The sequence below is a fragment of the Artemia franciscana genome, chromosome 17, assembly GCF_032884065.1.
Source record: "Artemia franciscana chromosome 17, ASM3288406v1, whole genome shotgun sequence".
Classification (NCBI taxonomy): domain Eukaryota; kingdom Metazoa; phylum Arthropoda; class Branchiopoda; order Anostraca; family Artemiidae; genus Artemia; species Artemia franciscana.
Window position 1 is genome coordinate 4,029,832 of NC_088879.1, and position 20,927 is coordinate 4,050,758.

General features: G+C 34.6%; 1 protein-coding gene across 5 annotated transcripts in view; it reads left to right on the plus strand.

The window, feature by feature from the left end:
* The window catches only part of LOC136037704 (long-chain-fatty-acid--CoA ligase ACSBG2-like), a 115,388-nt gene that overhangs the window by 23,000 nt on the left and 71,461 nt on the right, over window positions 1-20,927 (plus strand). For 4 of the 5 annotated variants that reach the window (XM_065720463.1, XM_065720465.1, XM_065720466.1 and 1 more), the window contains 3 exons: window positions 5,373-5,535; window positions 10,437-10,554; window positions 11,048-11,217. In XM_065720463.1, coding sequence (XP_065576535.1) covers window positions 5,373-5,535; window positions 10,437-10,554; window positions 11,048-11,217 — 451 coding nt within the window. Of the gene's footprint in view, window positions 1-501; window positions 603-5,372; window positions 5,536-10,436; window positions 10,555-11,047; window positions 11,218-20,927 lie in introns of those variants that run through there. The other variant, XM_065720464.1, reaches the window with a different exon arrangement.

Sequence of the window (20,927 nt, forward strand, 5' to 3'; positions counted from 1 at the left end):
TTGGTTTGGTTTCCTTAAGTTCTTTTAGTTTTTTCTTTCTTTACTTTTTTTTGTCGAACATAATGTAAAGCCAGTGTGGCCTTAGAACATATCTACATTACTCTAGACTTTCTGCCACCCGCTTAGTTTTCAAAAAATTCATTATTTGGTATTTTGATTGAAAAATTTGAAAAATCTTGCCTCTACATTTTCGTGTATTGGCGTCCCTACAGAAAAGCATAGAATAATAGATGTGATGCAATTTTTTTCAGTTCAAATTTATTTGGCAACATAAAGTCTTGATAATTTTATTAACACTAATACAAGTAAACTTAACAAGAAGGAAAACATTCAACGTATTCTACTAGCTAATTCCAAACTAGATAAAATCTGTTTTTTTTTTTTTTTTTTACACACCCGTGACTCTTTTTTATTACTACTGAGCGATATTAAACATACGTCATGAGATTAGGAAACCGAGGGAAATGACTCAATAATTACATTAGAATTTTGATTTTCCTATTCAGTGCTGAACTATTGCTCTAGCACGTAATTGAAAAAATGTTTTCTTTTAACTTTGTGCTGTCTCATGAGGAGAATAAAAATTTTATCCTGACAGAAAAGTAAGACTATTAGTTCAGTTGATGCCATTTGAGGGGGACTCTATAGAATAGCGACACCCTAAAAATCCAAGATTTATTTTCTTATATCCACTAATTTCCAACTAGGGTTGGTAGGGCTATTGCCCCCTAAATTTTGAAAAAATGTATTTTTTAGTAATTTCCCTGCAAAAATCCCCCCCTTAGATTTTGAAAAATACCTTTATTGTATCTTCTTTAAAAAATCCCTGTCGCCTCTCCCCTAAATTTTGTTGAATTAGCACCCATGTATTATTCATGTAATTTAGTTGTTTTTTCGTGTTTCTCTCAAAGCTACCCCCTATCCAAAATAAATTCCGGCACGCGTATTTGGCAGGGGCTATACAAATGGGCGTAACCTCTAGTTAGTTATGCCAGTGGATGCACCCCACACTTAGCGGTACAAAATTGATGCATTGTTGAAATGGCTGAGTTTTTTTACAGCCCTGGTTGGAACCTAGGAATATATTTGGGTCGCACCCTATCAGAGAACAATAAAAAAGAGGTATATGTTAATCGGATCTGCTTTGAAGGAACTAGCTATGATATGCTAACCTGTTCAAGACACAAATGAAGGGTGCTCATCCGATTTATCCCTCCAGTTACATGAAGAGATAAGGGGCCTTCTCCCTCAAAAAGGTATATAGATAGTGGTATTGGAGGCATAGACACACCTTACAGCCGTTCACAAGATGGCTTGCGCTTTGTGGCGCTAGTAATTTTTCCCTTCATGCAATTGATAATTTTCTGATATTGCGCAAACTGTAGATTCTCCAGAACTTAATGTTAAAATTGCTAGAAATTTCTTCATTTGTGAGAATATATTTGTTTGAAATAGAAAACTCAAACAAAAATGTGTAATATTAAGAAGAATAAGATGTGTTACTATTATTATTCAATATCCATCTACCACAAAACGTTCATTTTTGAATTTGGCAGATTTTGGCGCCAATACAGCCATGTCTCTGACTCTGACAATATAGTCACAGCTCTGGTCCATGCCATAGCAGAGCCTGTTTGTGCTCTGGTCCATGCCATAGCAGAACCTGTTTGTGCTCTGGTCCATGCCATAGCAGAACCTGTTGATTCTCACCTGTTTGTGCAACACCTTTGTTGTATCTCATGTCTTCGCATTGAAATTATTCCAATTTGGAATATGTTTATAATTACTGATAGAAATATTACTGAATATCTATATTTTGGTTTTGTCAAGTTTCTCATGTACAGGCGTTTAGTAACTAACTTCGTAGATAATTCAAAGACCACACTGCTTTTCTATGACGATAAATAACAGTTCGGTAAATAACGGATCCCGATTTGCACTGTTATTTATAGTAACTAATGTCTAGTCTCAGCTTTCGGGTTTACTGTTATCGGCTGAGCAGCGTCGATTTCTTTTTCTGTTGAAACTTTTGTTCCCCGCGTTCAACAGAGTTTATTGCAATTGGTTGTAATTAATTCCAATAGCTTGTCAAATAAACGTATTTATTGTGCTCTATTGAACGTAATTTGAATACAAAAATGAATTTATGACAAAAAAAATCTTGCAAACCCTTAGAACCTTCGAAACTAACTAAAGGCATATACTAATATTGATAAATGTTAGAATATAATATTAGCATATACAAGGCCGCATCCATGTGGTGGTAGGGGTTTTGAGCCCCCCTCGAAATGTTTGTCCGAATCGCAAAAAAAAATATAAAAAAAATGAATATAAATAGAGTTTGATGCGTTTTTTTAAGTTTTTTGTAACCCCCTCCCCTGAAAAACTGCTTTGTAAACCTCCCCCCTCCCCCCAAAAAAAATCTGGGATACGGCCCTGAGTATCTACTAATTGATAAATATCCCAAGAATTTCTATCTGTTAAAGGGTGAATTGCAGCTTATTGAGCTCTGAAGCACAAAACGTAGATAAATTGCAATAGTTTTCAGTTCGTGATGTTGAACGCAATTCAATAATTGTAATCGGGTATTCGATGCTATGTATTATTAAATTAAAAAAACTAGTTTTTTTTAACTGAAAGTAAGGAGCGACGTTAAAACTTAAAACGAACAGAAATTACTCCGTATATGAAATGGGTTGTCCCCTCTGCAATCCCTCGCTCTTTACGCTAAAGTTTTTAATTGTTTTAAAAAGTAGAATTGTGGCAAAGAGTCAAACTTTAGCATAAAGAGTGAGGGATTGCGGAGGGGACAACCCGTTTCATATATGGAGTAATTTCTGTTCGTTTTAAGTTTTAATGTCGCTCCTTATTTTCAGTTAAAAAAACTAGTTTTTTTATTTATTTTTTGAACGTTTTGAATTAATGCATGTTTGATTTTGGCTCTCCGTACATAAATTATTAAAATGAAATTTGGATAATAATTCTTTTTTTTTTTCTAAATGGCTATCTCTTAGTTTTGATCAGACGATTTTGAGAAATAAGGGGTGGGGAAGGAGGCCTAGTTGCCCTCCAACTTCTCGGTTACTTAAAAAGGCGACATGAACTTTTAATTTTTAACGAACGTTTTTATTAATAAAAAATACACGTAACTTAAGAATTAACTTACGTAACAAACTTTTATTTTCTTTTAATTTTGATTGTATATATGAGGGGGTTTGTCCCCTCGTTAATACCTCGCTCTTGACACTAAATCTTAAGCTTTGTCCCAATTCTTTAAGAATGACCCCTGAATCAGGAGGCCTAGTTGCCCTCCAATTTTTCGGTTACTTAAAAAGGCGACTAGATCTTTTAATTTTTAACGAACGTTTTTATTAGTAAAAAATATACGTAACTTAAGAATTAACTTGCGTAACAAACTTTTATATTCTTATATTTTTGATTATATATATGAGGGGTTTGTCCCCTCGTTAATACCTCGCTCTTCACACTAAATCTTAAGTTTTGTCCCAATTCTTTAAGAATGACCCCTGAATTAGGAGGCCTAGTTGCCCTCCAATTTTTCGGTTACTTAAAAAGGCGACTAGAACTTTTAATTTTTAACGAACGTTTTTATTAGTAAAAAATATACGTAACTTAAGAATTAACTTACGTAACAAACTTTTATATTCTTATATTTTTGATTATATATATGAGGGGTTTGTCCCCTCGTTAATACCTCGCTCTTCACACTAAATCTTAAGTTTTGTCCCAATTCTTTAAGAATGACCCCTGAATCAGAAAGGCCGTAGAATAAATAGTTGAAATTACTAAAAATACTTTAGCATAAAGAGCGAAGCATTTATCTCCTCCTAAATACCTCGCTCTTTATGCTAAAGTATTTTTAGAACCCCTCATATGCGTAATAATCTCTGTTCGTTTTAAGTTTTATTGCTACTCCTTACTTTCAATTGAAAAAACTTTTTCATGTTTATATTTTTATTGTTTTTTTTCAATAGTAATGCTAGAAAATCCTGCGCCCTTTTCATTGAATTTCTCTTCCCCCACGAAATATTCCTCCAAGGAAAGATCCTCCCACATAGACCCCTCCCCTAAACTCCACACCCAAACCAAAAATATTCCCCTGAAAACGTCGGTACACTTCCGAATAGCCATTACTGTATGTAAACATTGGTCAAAGTTTGTAACTTGCAGCCCCTCCCCCAGGGACTGTTGAGGAGTAAGTCATCCCCAAAGACATAGTTATTGTGGTTTTTGACTATGCGGAACAAAATGACTATCTCAAAATGTTGATCCGTTGACTTTGAGAAAAAAAATAAGCGTGGGAGGGGGCCTAGGTGCCCTTCAATTTTTTTTGGTCACTTAAAAAGGGCACTAGAACTTTTCATTTTCGCTAGAATGAGCCCTCTTGCACCACTCTAGGACCACTTGGTCGATGCGATGACCCCTGGGAAAAAAATAACAAAAATAACAAAAAACAAACAGACAAACAAATAAACACGCACTCGTGATGTGTCTTCTGGTAAAAAATACGAAATTTCGCATTTTTGTAGATTAGACCTTGAAATTTTTTTCTATAGGGTTCTCTGATACGCTGAATGCGATGGTGTAATTTTCGTTAAGATCCTAAGACTTTTAGGGGGTGTTTCCTCCTATTTTCCAAAATAAGGCAAATTTTCTCAGGCTCGTAACTTTTGATGACAAAGACTAAATTTGATGAAACTTACATATTTAAAATTAGCATAAAAATCCGATTCTTTTGATATATCTTTTAGCATCGAAGTTTCGTTTTTTAGAGTTTCGTTTACTATTGAGCCGGGTCGCTCCTTACTACAGTTCGTTACCACGAACTGTTTGATAAAAATCAATTGCAATAATGTTATTTGACATCAGGTATGTTTTTTTCGCAATAGTATGGTGATTTCTGTGCGTGTCAGTGCTGTCAATACTTTGAAATAAATTGTAACCGTTTTCCGATTAAAATTGTATCAAAGAAATTTAGTTGCTCCATCTTAACAGCAGGTTGGAAATTCTCAAAAACAAGAAGAAAATTTTCGATGAACTAAAACTTGAACAGATATCCGAGTCAGAAAGGAGCCAGTAAAACCAAAATGTAAAAAAAAAATATAATGTAACAAAAATTTTTAACTGTACCCCGTTGTACCTATACCTCTAAATTGTACCAAAAGGGTACAGTTATGACGTGGTGTGTGTATTTTTCCTTTTACCCTATTTTGAACTCTTGTGTGCTCTTTTGGGTAATAAAGATATTATCTGATTGATTGATTTGTAACCTGGCTTCAGCGGGGTTATGTCTAGTCTCCCTTGGGTTCTATTTGTACAGGTTTAAAAGTATTTATATTGTTCTTCCTTAGGTATAAATCGCTTGCCTCTCCTGGGACTCTGAACGATAGTGGTTTCACTACAGATACATCTCCTTCTGAATCTCGAGGGAGCTCACCTGATTTTGGTTCACCTACGATGGGTTTAGAGCAAGAACAGGCTGTTCACACGGCTACAGTAATTAACCACAAAACAGTAAGTTCTCTTACATGCAGGTAATCCCTTTTTGAATTAAGTTTTAATTGTAAATATATCAAACACTCATGTATTTTCAGCAGTTTATGCTTTTAGTAATATTGGAGACACCTATAAGACATTGCTTGACCTCTACTTCATTCCCATTTTGTAAGACGGGTATCGAGATATTTAATTTTCGAGTCTTTATCTTTATGGGAGACGGATGTCCAAAAAAAGCCATCAAAATTTCACTACAAATAACTCGAAGGACACTTTCCCTTGGGACGTACAAAGGGGGGGAGGACCTGATTTTTCTTGACTTCCTTGACATTTCGTATCCCATTTATCCAATAAATTTTTTCGATAAAAAACGATCTATATTCCCCCTTCCCTTTTGAGAAACTACAAAATATGATGCTGAAAATACACTTCCTGATTTCAAATTTCGCCTAGAGAACAACTTTTAATTCACCCCCTCCCTTTAACTTTTCGTGTGACTATTAAAATATATAATTCGTTTTTGGGGCAGGGGGTCTCCACAGCTTCTCTCTCTAAAAGCGCCACAACGTGGTAAAAATGTTTTAAAAATGCATAACAAATTAACAACGGGTCTTTGAACACTGGTGAGACGAAAACGTAGAATTACTTGACATCTGCTCTCAAGGCCTTATCCAGGGGGGTGAGGAGTTTGACCCCCTTTCCCTGAAATGTTTGTGCGACTCGTAAAAATGTAACGAAAATGAATATAAAAAATTTGCTAATGCTTTTTTAAAAGTTTTTTTGTAACCTCAACCCCCCTCCCCCCAGAAAAAATCTAAGTTCGTCTAATTTTCTAATTCGAACCGCCATAGACCAGTGCCTCAAATAGGCTTTAAATAGCTATTCTCGAGCTACGTTCAGCTAATTATAATTTAGCAATAAAGATGGGCTCAGTCCTTTTGAAGCTAAAAAACATCTGAAATTGCCATAAAAAAAGAAGAAAACGTTTCTGCAGACATTACGCATCCGTAATCTTTCTTCTGGCAAAAATACAAAATTCGACATTTTAACAAATAGGTACTTGAAACCTCTACAGTAGGGTTCTCTGATAAGCTGAATCTGATAGTGTGATTTTCATTAAGATTCTATGACTTTTAGGGGGTATTTCACCCTTTTTGTGAAAATAAGGCAAATATTCTCAGGCTCGTAACTTTTTATGGGTAACTTAACTTGATGAAACTTATATATTTGAAATCAGCATAAAAATCTGATTCTTTTGATGCATCTATTGGTGTCAAAATTCTGTTTTTAGAGTTTAGGTAACTATTGAGCCGGGTCGCTCCTTATTTACAGACCGTTACCACGAACTGTTTGATTGCTATTTGTTATTACGTATATGAGGGTGTTCTCTCCCTCGTCAATGCCTCGCTCTTTATGCTTAAGATCAAATTTTGCTCCAATTCTTTAAGAATGACCCATGAATCACAAAGGCTGTTCAATTAGAATAAGTTTGAAAGTACCAAAAAACTTAGCATAAAGAGTAAGGTATTGACGAGGGGACGAACCCTCTCATATCTGTAATGATTTCTGTTCGTTTTAAATTTTAGTGTTGGTCCATTACTTTCAGTTGAAAAAACTCTTTTTTTTATTTAACTTCTGATCGTTTTTAAAATAATGGTGGGAAATTCGGCTTCATGGAGAATTTACCTTCCCTAATGAAACATTCCTTTATGAGGGTATCTTCCCACGTAACCCCCTCCCCCGGACCCCCACTAAAAATCCCTCTTGAGAACGTCTTTATACTTACCTATAATCAATACTATATGTAAACAATGGGCAAAGTTCATAATTAGCAGCGCTTCCCCTGGGACTGTGGGGGGTTGAGTCGTCCTCAAAGACATAGACTTTAGATAATCCGACTATGCTGAACAAAATGGCTATCTCAAAATTTTTATCCGGTGACTTTGGGGAAAAATGAGCGTGGGAGGGTGCCAAGTTTCTTTCCAATGTTTTGGTCACTTAAAAAGGGCACTAAAACTTAATTTCCGTTCAAATGATTCCTCTCGCTATATTCTTGGACCACTGGGTTGATAAGATCACCATTGAGAAAAAAAAACAATTAAACACACATCCGTGATCTTTCTTTTGGCAAAAAATACCAAATTCCACATTTTTGCAGATAGGAGCTTGAAACCTCTACAATATGGTTTTCTGATACGCTGAATCTTATGGTGTGATTTCCAATAAGATTCTATGACTTTTAGGGGGTGTTTTCCCCTATTTTTTGAATTCTAATTCTTTTGATGTATCTATTGGTATCAAAGTTCCGCTTTTTAGAGTTTCGGTTACTATTGACCCGTGTCGCTCCTTATAGTTCGTTACCACAAACTGTTTGATTAAAATATGCCTGCATAGTAGTTCATCTCAATCAGGCAAATCTAATCGTAACCGAATGCAGAGAGAGAAACCGGTTTTAATCAGATCAAGAACTTGAGTTTTGTCGGGATAATAGACAAGTACCTGAATGCTCAATAATTTGTTTTACTCTTTACTCACTTCCGTGCTCTCGGGAAAATGGAGCGAAAGTTTTGACCGGAACGTTTACAATGTTATCCCATCTTTCACTGGCTTGAAATATCCTCGTGTTTTGGCTTTATATTTTTTTCTCATTTTGTATCGTGCAATAATAATTAATATGTTTAACGAGTTATATGTTATGAATAATTCGTTTGTATATGTAATTTCTTTTCCCGGAAATAGCTCCTGGCATATAAGCAGAAATCAGTGCAACAAATTTCAAGTCATGATTTAAAGGTCTTGCCAATTTTTGAAAAAAAAATTTGGATTATAAAATAACTGCGTCATAATATCCATACAAAAACACACTCGTGATGGAAGCTCGTATTTCAATAAAGAGGTTTTACAGAGATCAGATAAACAATGCCAAGGAGGTATGATAACGGTACATACATGAGAATTTATTGGAGATAGGAAGGAGAGAACTTGAAAAAATGGTTAAAATACGCTAATTCAATTGATAATACAAGAAATTACCACTCATAGAGTAAAACATCATACTTGGGGGAGCTCTGGGTTCGGAGCCCCCCTCCTGTGTACCTACCTGGATTGACAACATGGTTTTCTCAAACTTTGTTAAAGAGTATTTTTCGGCCTCTGTGCTTAAAATAAGAAAGTTTCTGAGGAGGTGAAGGGAGGGAGTAATTAATGAAAGAGTAAACCAATTAATATTCACGGGGTGCCTAAACTGGAAACCCCCCTTCTATGATTAGAAAAAATGCAAAATTTGAAAGTTTTTCAGATTCTGAAATAGCTGAGTCAAAACATTAGTTTGAAGTTCACCTTGAGGCCTCTCTCGATTTTCTACGGTCAAAGTACCACGTGATCTATAGTGGAAAAGAGAAATAACATATAAACATACAGCAACAAATGCACATCGATTGCCATTCATCTCAAGGAAAATACGAAGATTTGTATTTCTGTAAATTGGAGCTTGAAACTTTGATAGGGCTTTCAAACATGTTGAATTTAATGGCGTAATTTCATTCATTTCACTTCTTTTTGGGTGCGTTTTCCCCCTTTCTAGAATTGAGCATATTATTTTTGTGTTAATTCATGGATAACTCTAAAGGAAGCCCTAGACGGTCAACCATTTTGATCAAAAGCTTCCGTCGGTCGATTGACTCAAGCATGATTGACCGTCTAGGAACCCGTTTGACGCCTGGGTCTGGCGTTACCGGTGATGGATGGAAAGTTTCAATGATTCAATTATTTTGATCAAAAGCAGTGTTAGATTATCTTTGGTGGACAATGAAGGGTCGATTGAAGATTAATTGAAGCACAAGTCAATGGATTGACGGAAAATTTTGATCAAAATGATTGAACGTCTAGGGCCTCCTAAAGTTCATCTGTTAAAATGTACATTCAGGATCAACATAAAAACAGGTTCTTTTTAAACACATGTTGTGAGCAAAGTTCTAAATTTTTGAGTTTCGATTTCTATTAAAAAAAAAAAACACCAGTTACTTCATTACTTGGAAGGGCTTGAAGAATTGCGCTACAGACAGGGTCGTATCCATAATTTTTGTTCGGTTGGGTACAAAAATCTTTACAAAACATAATAAAATTTGTTAACATGCATTATTGCTACTTTTCTTATGTATCGGACAAAATTTTGGTAGGGGGGGGGGGGGTCAAATTGGGTAGGCCTCCCACCATTCCTGGATACTGCCCTGGTCGCATTATTTTAAAATTTGAAGCTTACTTAATTCTTAAAATTCATTTGTTGGTATAATTATGTCATCCCCAAAAAAGGAGAATAATAGTTTTTACTGCGCGAGCAGAGGAGAGGGGGATGCTCCTGTCTGCATCCTAATCTCTCAAAAATCAAGATTCTTTTGTGTATTTTTTCTAATTTTTCCTCACTGAAATAAATTCCCACATCCTTGCCTGGTACTCGTGTATTATACGCCACTTACTCAAGTTTACACTGTTTAAAACTCTAGAACAAACCGGTTTCTTTGTTAGTTTCTTCGTTACTTTAGAAACAAATTTAGGCTATATATTTGCACATTAGGGGGGAAGGATAAAATATAGCGGGTGTGTATGCAAAATGTGTGGTACAGTTATTCTGCCTATTATGGAGTAAGAATTGTTTTTAACTTCAAACTGTCCAAATACTTTACCCTCCCCCCCCCCTCCCCTGATGTGCAAATATACAGCACAGATTATATATTTTCCATCTATTCGGTCACTTGTCTTGTCCCACGCTAAGCTGAAAGAAACTAACGAAGAAACCGGTTTGTTCTCGAGTTTTACACAGCGTAAACTTTGAGTGAGTGGCACAAATGCACAAGCACCCCTTGCTTGTTTGTTGTTTTGCTTGTTGTTTATTGCTTTTAATTACTTATTCTCTTTTGTAGCAAAATGGTTCAATTTATCAGATCAAACCAATAGATAAGGATGTTATTAGAGAAAATGTTGTAGCTGAAATTGAATCTGGTTCACCGATACTGCCAAAACCAAAAATGTACTTGAAAGGTACGTATTTTTTTTCAAAACATATTAATAATTGGTTTAGTATATACATTTTTTATATTCTTTAGTTAAAAATTGTTTGTATAGTGAAAGACGAGCGATTTGTACGAAATAATGTATTTCGGAGGGGAGCAAGGTTTCGTTTTGGAGAAGGGGAAACTTGAAAATGCAAAAGTGGGTTAATTATAAGAATCTATATATATATATATATATATATATATATATATATATATATATATATATATATATATATATTATGAGTTCATTTGTCATTTCACTTGTTGATTTATCAGTTTTGTAGTTGTAACCACTGTTAGAATATTCTTTCCCATTTCTGTGCTTTGTCAGCCAATTTACTAATGTGCGATGGTAATTTAATTTAAATTTTTTGCCTGGATAAATGCCAAAAATGTTCCTCAGCAATACTCCCAGACTGATAAAACTTATAATTGAACAAGACTTGCTATATTTTACCTAATAATCCATTTTTTTTAAGGTCCAGATCAAATTATTCCAGCCGAAAATTACAAGACTACGGAAGCTTCTGGGGCTGTTAAACTGAAAATTGGAGAACGTGGTGTTGAATCTATTCCCCCAATATCTGTTCCAACTCTTTTAGCAAGGGCAGTTGAAAGGTACACGGATAGAGTGGCGCTTGCTGTTAAGGTATGTACTATTATTCAGAAAGGAGCTATTTTTCCTACTTATTTCCTTGGAGGTAAACAAACGAGAAGGAAGGCTCTTTAGACACCCCCCCCCAAAAAAAATATGTGCTCTAGATTCTTTTTCTTTACTCTTTTTGAAATAAACTTGTCAAGTATTGGCACCCTTGTAACATCCCTCCCCCCAAGAATTTGCTGTAGATCAGCCTTCGCCGATTGTTACTATCACTATAACGTATGTCCTTTTTCCTTTACTTCAGTAACTTGGCTTGTTTTCAAAGTTTATTTTTATCACTTTTTTAAATTACTCAAGCACTGTAACTTACCTCCGGATCAACGAATCAGATTTAAGGCGCGATTGCCAAATGTTTAGTGCCAGCAAATTGATGGTGAAGTATTTTTACTAGGATTTTTTGGCTGAGCTAATCAGGAAAACAAATAAGCATTTGACTTTAGCAAATATAATTTCGGAATTAGTATTCTACGACTAATGCCAGAATTAGAAAGGATTTAAGCAATAAAACCTAGGATTTATTAATTTTCCGCTTCGAAAGTACAATAGACTTATCACTGTTATATGTATATATATATATACATATATATATATATATATATATATATATATATATATATATATATATATATATATATATATATATATATATATATTTATATATATATATATATATATATATATATATATATATATATATATATATATATATAATTTTGCGAACGCGCAGCAGATGGTTGTAGTTCGCTTTTTGAATGTGCGCACTTGAAAAATAACGCTTCCCGTTACTGTAGCCTTATGCCGGAGCCACATGCTAGTCACACCTGTTGAGATAAGAGTTAAAATTTATCCTTGATTTAAATGTCACACTTGAACTACACAAGTGGAAAATTAAAATGGCAGGATTTTGGCTTGAAACATAGTCATAAACATATTAAACATATTGTGTATATATATTGTATATATTAGTATAAACATATCATGTTTTAAACATACTAGTATAAACACTAATATGTTCCTTGTGTTCTCTATTAATGCTATGTCTTAATATGTTTTGTGAGATTCATCATACAGATGCGAAAACTAGCTGTTCCAAGCTGGTTTTAAATTATTATGTCTTATATCTCACTCTGATTGGTCAATCATAAGTAGTGCACTTGAAAGTTGAACATAACCTAGCTCTCCAAATTACGTAAGGAATACGTTATCTGCACTGTTGTTGTACGTATTTAATTTGTCCTCAAGTGTGGCTCTGACATGCCACGAGCATGAAACAAAACTGCAAAATTGTGAGCAATATAAAAATGTAATTTAGTGTAATTTACATTTCGCAAGTATATTCCGCGTTCAATAGAGCTTATCGCAATTATTTATAGTAGCCTATTGTATCAACTTAATTAGTGTGCTCTATCGAACATGGTTTGAAGCTCCAAGTTAATCTATTTGAAAAGAAAGTAAATCGTAACCCAGTAGAGCCTTTGGAACAATAAACACCTTGTTAGCTTATCCTGATAGAGATATTTAGCAAGAATTTTCCATCTGTAAAGGAAGAATTATATTTAAAGGCAATTATAAGAAAGTAATAATTGCAATAGGTTTGTACTAATATCTTTGGGATACTATCGATCATCGAAGAGGTACCAATTTTCAGAAGTCACAACCACCAGGTGTTGCATGCCAAGAGTGGCTGGGACTGTACCATGCGGCACATGTACCCCATTATGTACCACGCGGGGTGAAACTCTGCGGAACATGTGGCACTTCAATATGTTCACCAGGGGGTGGAAAGTAGGTGACCCCTCGGACGCAATTCGACAATTGCAATTCCTTATTGAACGCGAAAAAGAGCCAAAATTAATAACATAAATCACTATTGAATGTGGGGGTAATTATCAGTAGCAAAAATAAATTGTGACCTGCACAATTGATATTCTAGGGGTCAATTGCCAACCTTTAGAGCTTAGTGAATGGAGGAATTTGCCTCGCTCTTCTGTCGGTTGTAAAAATACGATGGGAAAGACAGTACAAGGCGTATCTTGAGATTAGAATATTTGGCGAGGTTTTGTTACTTTTAAAATGATTCTACAGTTGCCCAGCAAAATCTAAAAGCTGTTAATTCCTTTTTAACTGTACTCTCTCCTAATTAAACCACCTCCTAATACACTCTCCTACCTTCTAAACTACTCTCCCGATGTACTGATTGTGAGGCGTCCGTCGGACAGACGTCCACTTTTTAAATCCGGCTACGTCCAAACCCTCTACATCTTAGTCAACATGCTTTACTGCACAATATCCCATCTTCCTCTGGGTACTTAACGTGTTATCCCGACCACACTCAAGAAGTTTGATCTGTTTAAAACCGGTTTTTCCTTGTCCACTCTCAGATAACACCTTAGTCTAAGTGAAATAAACTACTATGCAGATACATTTTAACAAAATATATAATATATAGAGTTGGTTAGGTTAGGTATTTGATATAATGCGGTCTAGACGGCCTGCTTTCCATAATTCTCTGATATAGCTAACCTAACTTCACTTATTGAGTGTGGTTGGAATAACACGTAAGTGTCGTCTTTTGGTACACGTTTCTCTTCAAGTTACTGATTTTGCCAGATAACTGACAAAATTGTAGATTTAGACTTTGTAGGTGTAGATGTAGATTATGACAAATATAGATTCTGCTTACATGTTGTAGAAATGTGAAAAATTAGTTTTTCACATCGTTTTTGAACTTTATAGCGAAACTTTTTTTTCATTGAAAGAAAATTAAATTCCTTTAGAAAATGTTGTTATTAGTTCTTTCAGTTCTAAGTCCAACGCCAAGCAACGAAAAGCAAAGTTAAATAGCACAAAAATCTTCGGACACACAAATAATCAAACAAGAAAGCAAAGCGAAAGAAGAGTTTGTGTGAGAGAGAGAATAAATGAAGAAGAATAGATAAAGAAATGAAATAAATTGAGAAGAGAGAGAATCTGCAATAGTTCCATATTTTGTATTCAAAGTGAATTAAGACAAGAACAGAAAGTTTTGCAATGTTTAGAACAATTTGGAAATCTTGACTAAATATGCTACTCACACTTCGTTTTAGTCGATTTAGTAAATCCAGTCACGTTTTGCTTGTCCACATTAAATTAACAAGTAATAATAAAAGACTTTTGTAGTAAATTTCCTTCTCCTTTTAATGTAAAAGTGGAATTATAATTTTTATATAATTCTAATGAAAAGTCTAATACCAATTCTGGTTACTTCCGACGATGCACAGAAACATGAACATGAAAGACTTGTCTATAAAACATTTTTAAAACAAAATTACCACCCTGGCTAAGGGAAAGCCGAGCTTAATGTGGTATCTTAATTCATAAATATGAAAGATGAAATATAGAAATGATAGATGAAATGAAAATATAAAAATAATGAAAATATGTTAGATGAAATAAGAAATATTCACAACATGAAAGACTTGTCTATAAAACATTTTTACAACAAAATTACCACCCTGGCTAAGGGAAAGCAGAGTTTAGTGTTGCATCTTAATTCATAAATATTCAGAAAGCAACACTAAGTAGCACAAGTCTTTCCAGATCACACAAATGGTCAAACGAGAAAGCAAAACAAAAGCAAGTGGGATACATCAAAGGAGATAACACCAGAGCAATTATTTATTATTCAATTATGTAATTATTAATTTTTAACCATTAAATTTTAGATTTTTATAACGCGACTATTTGATTATTTATCAAATTTGTCATTCTTAAATGCATTATTATAGTGCTGCATTATTTAGTGTTGACTAACTGGACATTTTCTAATAATCAGTCCATGATTTAGACAAAATAAAAAATTGTGGCCAAATTTGAAACTACTTTGTATCAGGTACATTAACTGATTTTCCATCAGACATAACCATGATAAAATAACATATATAATGTAAGAATCTGTACCTTGGGGGGGGGAGTCTTTATGCTGATCTGGCCTGAAAAAACTACTCTGACATGCTAAGGAGACCAATAGCCTACAATGCGTAGAACTTGTTTTAACTGTTCCTTCCTAGGGTATGTTTTATTACCCCAAACAAAGGCACGGGTCCCAGTTCTAGATACTTTTTTAATGGGTAGTTAACCTGCTGTATGGATTCAAGCAAGGTTGATTTGTACAGCTCAAAACATATTCAAGTGACAGGTCATGGGCACGAGACCTGCACGCAAGGATAGCCCCCTGAAACCTTGAGACTCAAGACGATCTTTTATAATTTCCATGTTGTCCGCTATTTTCCGAAGTTGTTTCCCTAAACATTTTTGATGATAGTCCTAGGAATTAGGTTTATATGAATTCCAGGCTTTTCGACAAGGCTGTAGCAAACAATCAGAATGTTGTTGCTGTGTAAGATGTGATTCCAACCACCTAGGCATAATTTGAAAACTAGGAGCTAGCCAAATGGAAATATATATATATATATATATATATATATATATATATATATATATATATATATATATATATATATATATATATATATATATATACTAGCTGTTGGGGTGGCGCTTCACGCCAACACCTAGTTGGTGGGGCGCTTCGCCCCCCCCAAGCCCCCCCGCGCGCGTAAGTCGTTACGGGCCATATTAGTTACGCGCCATTGTAGTTGTGTTCCTGAGTCCCACCTATGAAAATAGATATATATATATATATATATATATATATATATATATATATATATATATATATATATATATATATATATATATATATATTTAACTACGTAAAACTTGCGAATATACAACATTCTTGGCTGTCCCATTGTCTGTACATATAAATAGATTGTCAGGTTTACCGACTCTTGAACATGCAACATATAATTGTCCATGGGAAAAACAATCTGTATTCAGATCTATACCTCATTATTCTAATGATTGCCCTTGAGCTTTGTTATCCCCTGTGCCCCCCGGCGTCCCCGTTGTAGTTGTTTCCCTGTGTCCCGGTCGTCATTTGTGTCCCGGTGTCCCAGTCTGTAATTTCTCTTTGAGTGTCGCGGTCGTCATTTATATTCCCTGTGTCCCGGTGTCCCGGTCGTCATTTTTGTCCCGGTCGTCATTGGTGTTCCGGTGTCCCGGTCTGTAATTTCTCTTTGAGTGTCCTGGTCGTCATTTATATTCCCTGTGTCCCGGTCGTCATTTATATTCCCTGTGTCCCGGTCGTCATTTGTGTCCTGGTGCTTTGTTGATGGTGATTGCTAATCGAACATTCCTTGTGTCCCGGTCGCTTTCTCTTTGAGTGTCCCGGTCGTCATTTATATTCCCTATGTCCCGGTGTCCCGGTCGTCGTTTGTGTCCCGATGTCCCGGTCTGTAATTTCGTCAGTCGACAAATATGACGTCAGTCGACACACACACAGACAACTTATTTATATATATATATATATATATATATATATATATATATATATATATATATATATATATATATATATATATATATATATATGTATATATGTATATATATGTATATATATATATATATATATATATATATATATATATATATATATATATATATATATATATATATATATATATATATATATATATATATATATATATATATATATATATATATATATATATATATATATATATATATATATATATATATATATATATATATATATATATATATATATATGTAAATATATATAGATTTATAATATAATATATTGATAAGCTAGCTAATATAAATCTAGTGGATTTTATTAGTTGTTATTGCTTTTGCCGCTAGGCTAGAAATGATAGAATTATTATAACCCGAACAAGGCCATACAACACAGTATTTGATAATTCAAATCACAATATAGTAACATATATTTATCCCCCCCCCCACCTGTAACAAAAGTAATAACAGTAAAACGCCAACTTAAATTACTCTCTTTCCTTTATACATCACTAACAGTCGTGCAATTTAATTTGTATTTTCCCTTTTATCCCTTTTTGTTCTCATTATAAGCCGAACAAGGCCAACACAGTACTCGATAATTCAAATCACAATATAGTAGCATAAATCTAATCCCCCCCCTCTGAAAAAAGCAAAATAAAAGATGAACTTAAATAATTTTCTTTTCCTTTACACATCACTAACATTCATACATTTTTTTTCTTTTTTTTCTTCACTTTTTTTCTTCTCATTATAAACCTAACAAGGCCATACAACACAGTGTTCTATAATAAATATTGAAAAAAAAAACACATTGACAATACAGTTGCAATATTGACAGCAACATGTTAGATTGACACATATGACAAGAATATCTTTTCAAGAATCTTTGATTCATGCAAATATTGTAACCGTAAAGTCAGTCCAATGGCTGACTAATTGGGGACTAACTGCTAATTTTGAGATTTTATAGCTGTTTCTTGGCCTTAACGGGTTCTTTACTGTTCAAAACACTTTCATACATGTTGAGCCGTCCCACGAAAGCCTATTTTGCTAATAACAAGTGAGATGTTCTTGAGGTCCTGTTTTGTTGCTATTAAATTTTGATTTTAGCATCTGGATCGGGTAATTTTTTTTTTTTGCATGGGAGACAGTCACCTTAAAATCAATTGTCTTTTTGATTCCCGGCACCAGAACCATAAACTTGGTGGATAACCAACAAAATGTTGGAGAAATTAGAGGAATGGTCTGATGTTCTAACAAGTTTGAGGTTCCGGTACCAGGAATCAAACTCGGGATGCTGGGTGAAGGTGATTCAGGTACCGTTTTCAGTCCAAGGGAAATAATTAAAAAAAACACTGAAATTGGACAAATATTGCGTAAATAGTATAAGAAGCTAGGCTCCAAGAAAATTCAAGAAATTGGGGGAGCGGTATGGACCCAATCCTCCATATTTTTTTTTTTTACATTGAGAGATTCAAAACGACATGCTCGAATTCAAATTTCTCTTCTGTTTTTCGCGGAAAGAACATCATGAATTTTCAAGGTCAACCAAGATGCTCTCATTCTGACCCAACTACTGTTTTCATATATCTAACAAAATGGTCCTAGTATTTGGTTTTATTTTTATTATGTGTGTTTTAGTTCTTAATAGGGAATAAGAACCATTAATAGCCTCCCCCAACAAATACTCAGCTGTATATTTTAGCAACAACCATGACAAGGTACTTGCACAGGGGAGAGGAATGGACTTCAAAACCATTCTTCCCCTCTAAAATTGCAGGATTTAAAAAAATTTTCGGTTATTCGGTGTTTTTTTGGTTATTTTTGCCTCTTCAAAATGTCTGCACCGATCCCGTGACATGAATTCTCCCCCCTCTCCATCCCATAACTGTAAGGGAAACCTAGAAAAAAGAACTATATAACCATGTTTAGTTTTGGATCAGCATGACCAACATTTTAGTTAGCAAATGCGTATCCAGGATTTTTGTTTGGGGGGGGGATCGGAAAAAACTTTATAAAACACATAAAAAAGCATTTACATTTTACTTGTTTTTTTAAGAGTTGGACAAAAAATTTGGGGGGAAGGGGTTCATACCCAGTAGGCTAACCACCCACCCGTGGGATACGGCCTTCTTAGCAAGCTTAACAACAAGAGTTAAATCTAAGGGCCGTTCTCTCTTGTAAGTGTAGTTACACGACTTTTACCTATGTACGTACCTTAGGACTTAAGATCTATTTTGGAGTGGGGGGAGGGGCTAGACACCAAAAATTTGCTTGGGTATAGGGAATAAGACCACATAATTGTTTTTATATAAAAAAAAATTCTGCTTTGTCTCTCTGACCTTCTTTCAAACAACTTGATACAAGGGTATCCTACATGCAAGGCCGTATCCAGGGTGGTTAAAGGGTTTGAGCCCCCCCTCGAAATGTTTGGCCGACTCTTAGCAAAAATGAATATAAACAAGTTTTTGATGACTTTAAAAAAATTACAACTCTCCCCCCGCCGATCCCCGAAAAAATACTTTCGTAATCCCCCCACCCCACCCTTAAAAAATCCTTGATACGATTCTGCCTACACGTATGCAATGAGTGTAAAAGGGTAAAATATTAGACAAGTTCGATGATTATGAGGGGACACTGGCCCGAAGCCCCTGCATTTGTATTTGCATTCAGAAGAGCTAAAATTTGTCAGCCATGGTTTCACTTTCCTTTTAATTACTCATACAATCCATTCTGATGCAAGGATTTGTCATAGTTGGCACGTTTGTCTATATATAATGCGTATCATACGTCCTTGACAATCAATACACGGCATGCTTTTCAGCACCCCTGGGGGAATACCCAAGAGCTAAGGCTTAGTATTTTGAACATCATTAGATATTGATGAATCCTCGTATCGTAGATTATGCTTGGTTAAGGTTCTGTTAGACATTACACAAAATGCATAGATGTCTTGGGTAGTAACAGTTGCCCCCTATGAAAAAAAATATCTTCTTGTATGTACTTTAATTTTTTTTAAAGCCCCTCTCCTAAATTCTAAAATAATAAATTTTCTATCTATCTGTATTTAAGCAAAAAGCCTTAGCCCCCCCTAATATTTCTTATAAATTAATGCCGCCGACCCTGGAATACCTACTACCTCTTCCAGCGACCTAGAGAGGAGATGAAGGTTTATATCTTCCTCTCTCTAGACTAAACTCAATAATATACAAAAGAACTCAACGTTTGGAAACAATATCGTACTAATTTGGCTTAAATACATTTTTCAAACCTCTACCCTCCTCCCTCAAAAATTATTCAGGTCCTCTTCCTAAATTGAATATTTTGTGCGGTTACCCCTACATATTCATGAATTGGTGCCATTTAGTGTGAAATTCCTACTGGTTAGAGTTGATGTGGGCTGTAATGCTCTCCTAGAGGATCAAAAATACCGAAAAAGGGTTTTAATTAATATGGTACTTTCCTGGCTAAAATACACCTTTCAAGCATCTACCCCTCCGTTCTGGAACAAAGTTACGCAGTCAAAGTATTCCGTGAATGAAACAGTTGGGCTTGTACCTTGGAGAGGTTATTGGTTTTCAACATGGAAAATTGGAACCCACCGGATTCAGAAGTAGCATCAATTACGTTTCTTGTACAGTTATTTTTAGCTCGCATTTGCACGATTTCTTATGAGAGCGGGGGAGGGGTCAAAAACAACAACCCAAAGCAAGGAATCAAAATTATATATCAAATGTATCAAAATTTACATGAAAATATTTGGAAAAAAATGAATTAAATGTATCAAAATTTACATGAAAATATTTGAAAAAAATAAAAGTAAAAAAATAAAAATAAATAAAAATAATTTGAAAAATGGACACTATATGAGAGGACCACGTGAGAGAGAGGTAAAGGGACATTTGGTGTTCCTCCCAATATCTCATAATTGTTACTATTTTCCTTTTGATTCTATATATTTTTTCATATAATTTTCTATTTTTCGAATTTAAACTGTCCTCTGAGACAGACTCGCTATACCCGTCTGCCCTGTTCTTATATACGTCGAGTAAGGTCAGTTTTCTCATCTATTCTCGTAGAAAGCAGGATAAATAAAGATTAATCCGGGAAAGTTTTGAACCCCAAGACAAGAGATTACATATAACGAAATCACGATTTGATAAATGGCATTACTAATAATCCTTTCAAAATTGGATTTCAGCTGCTAGTCTTAATTGTTTCATTTAGTATTGAATACAAAAGTGCTAGCTCACGAATGGGCAATGAGGCAGTTGCCC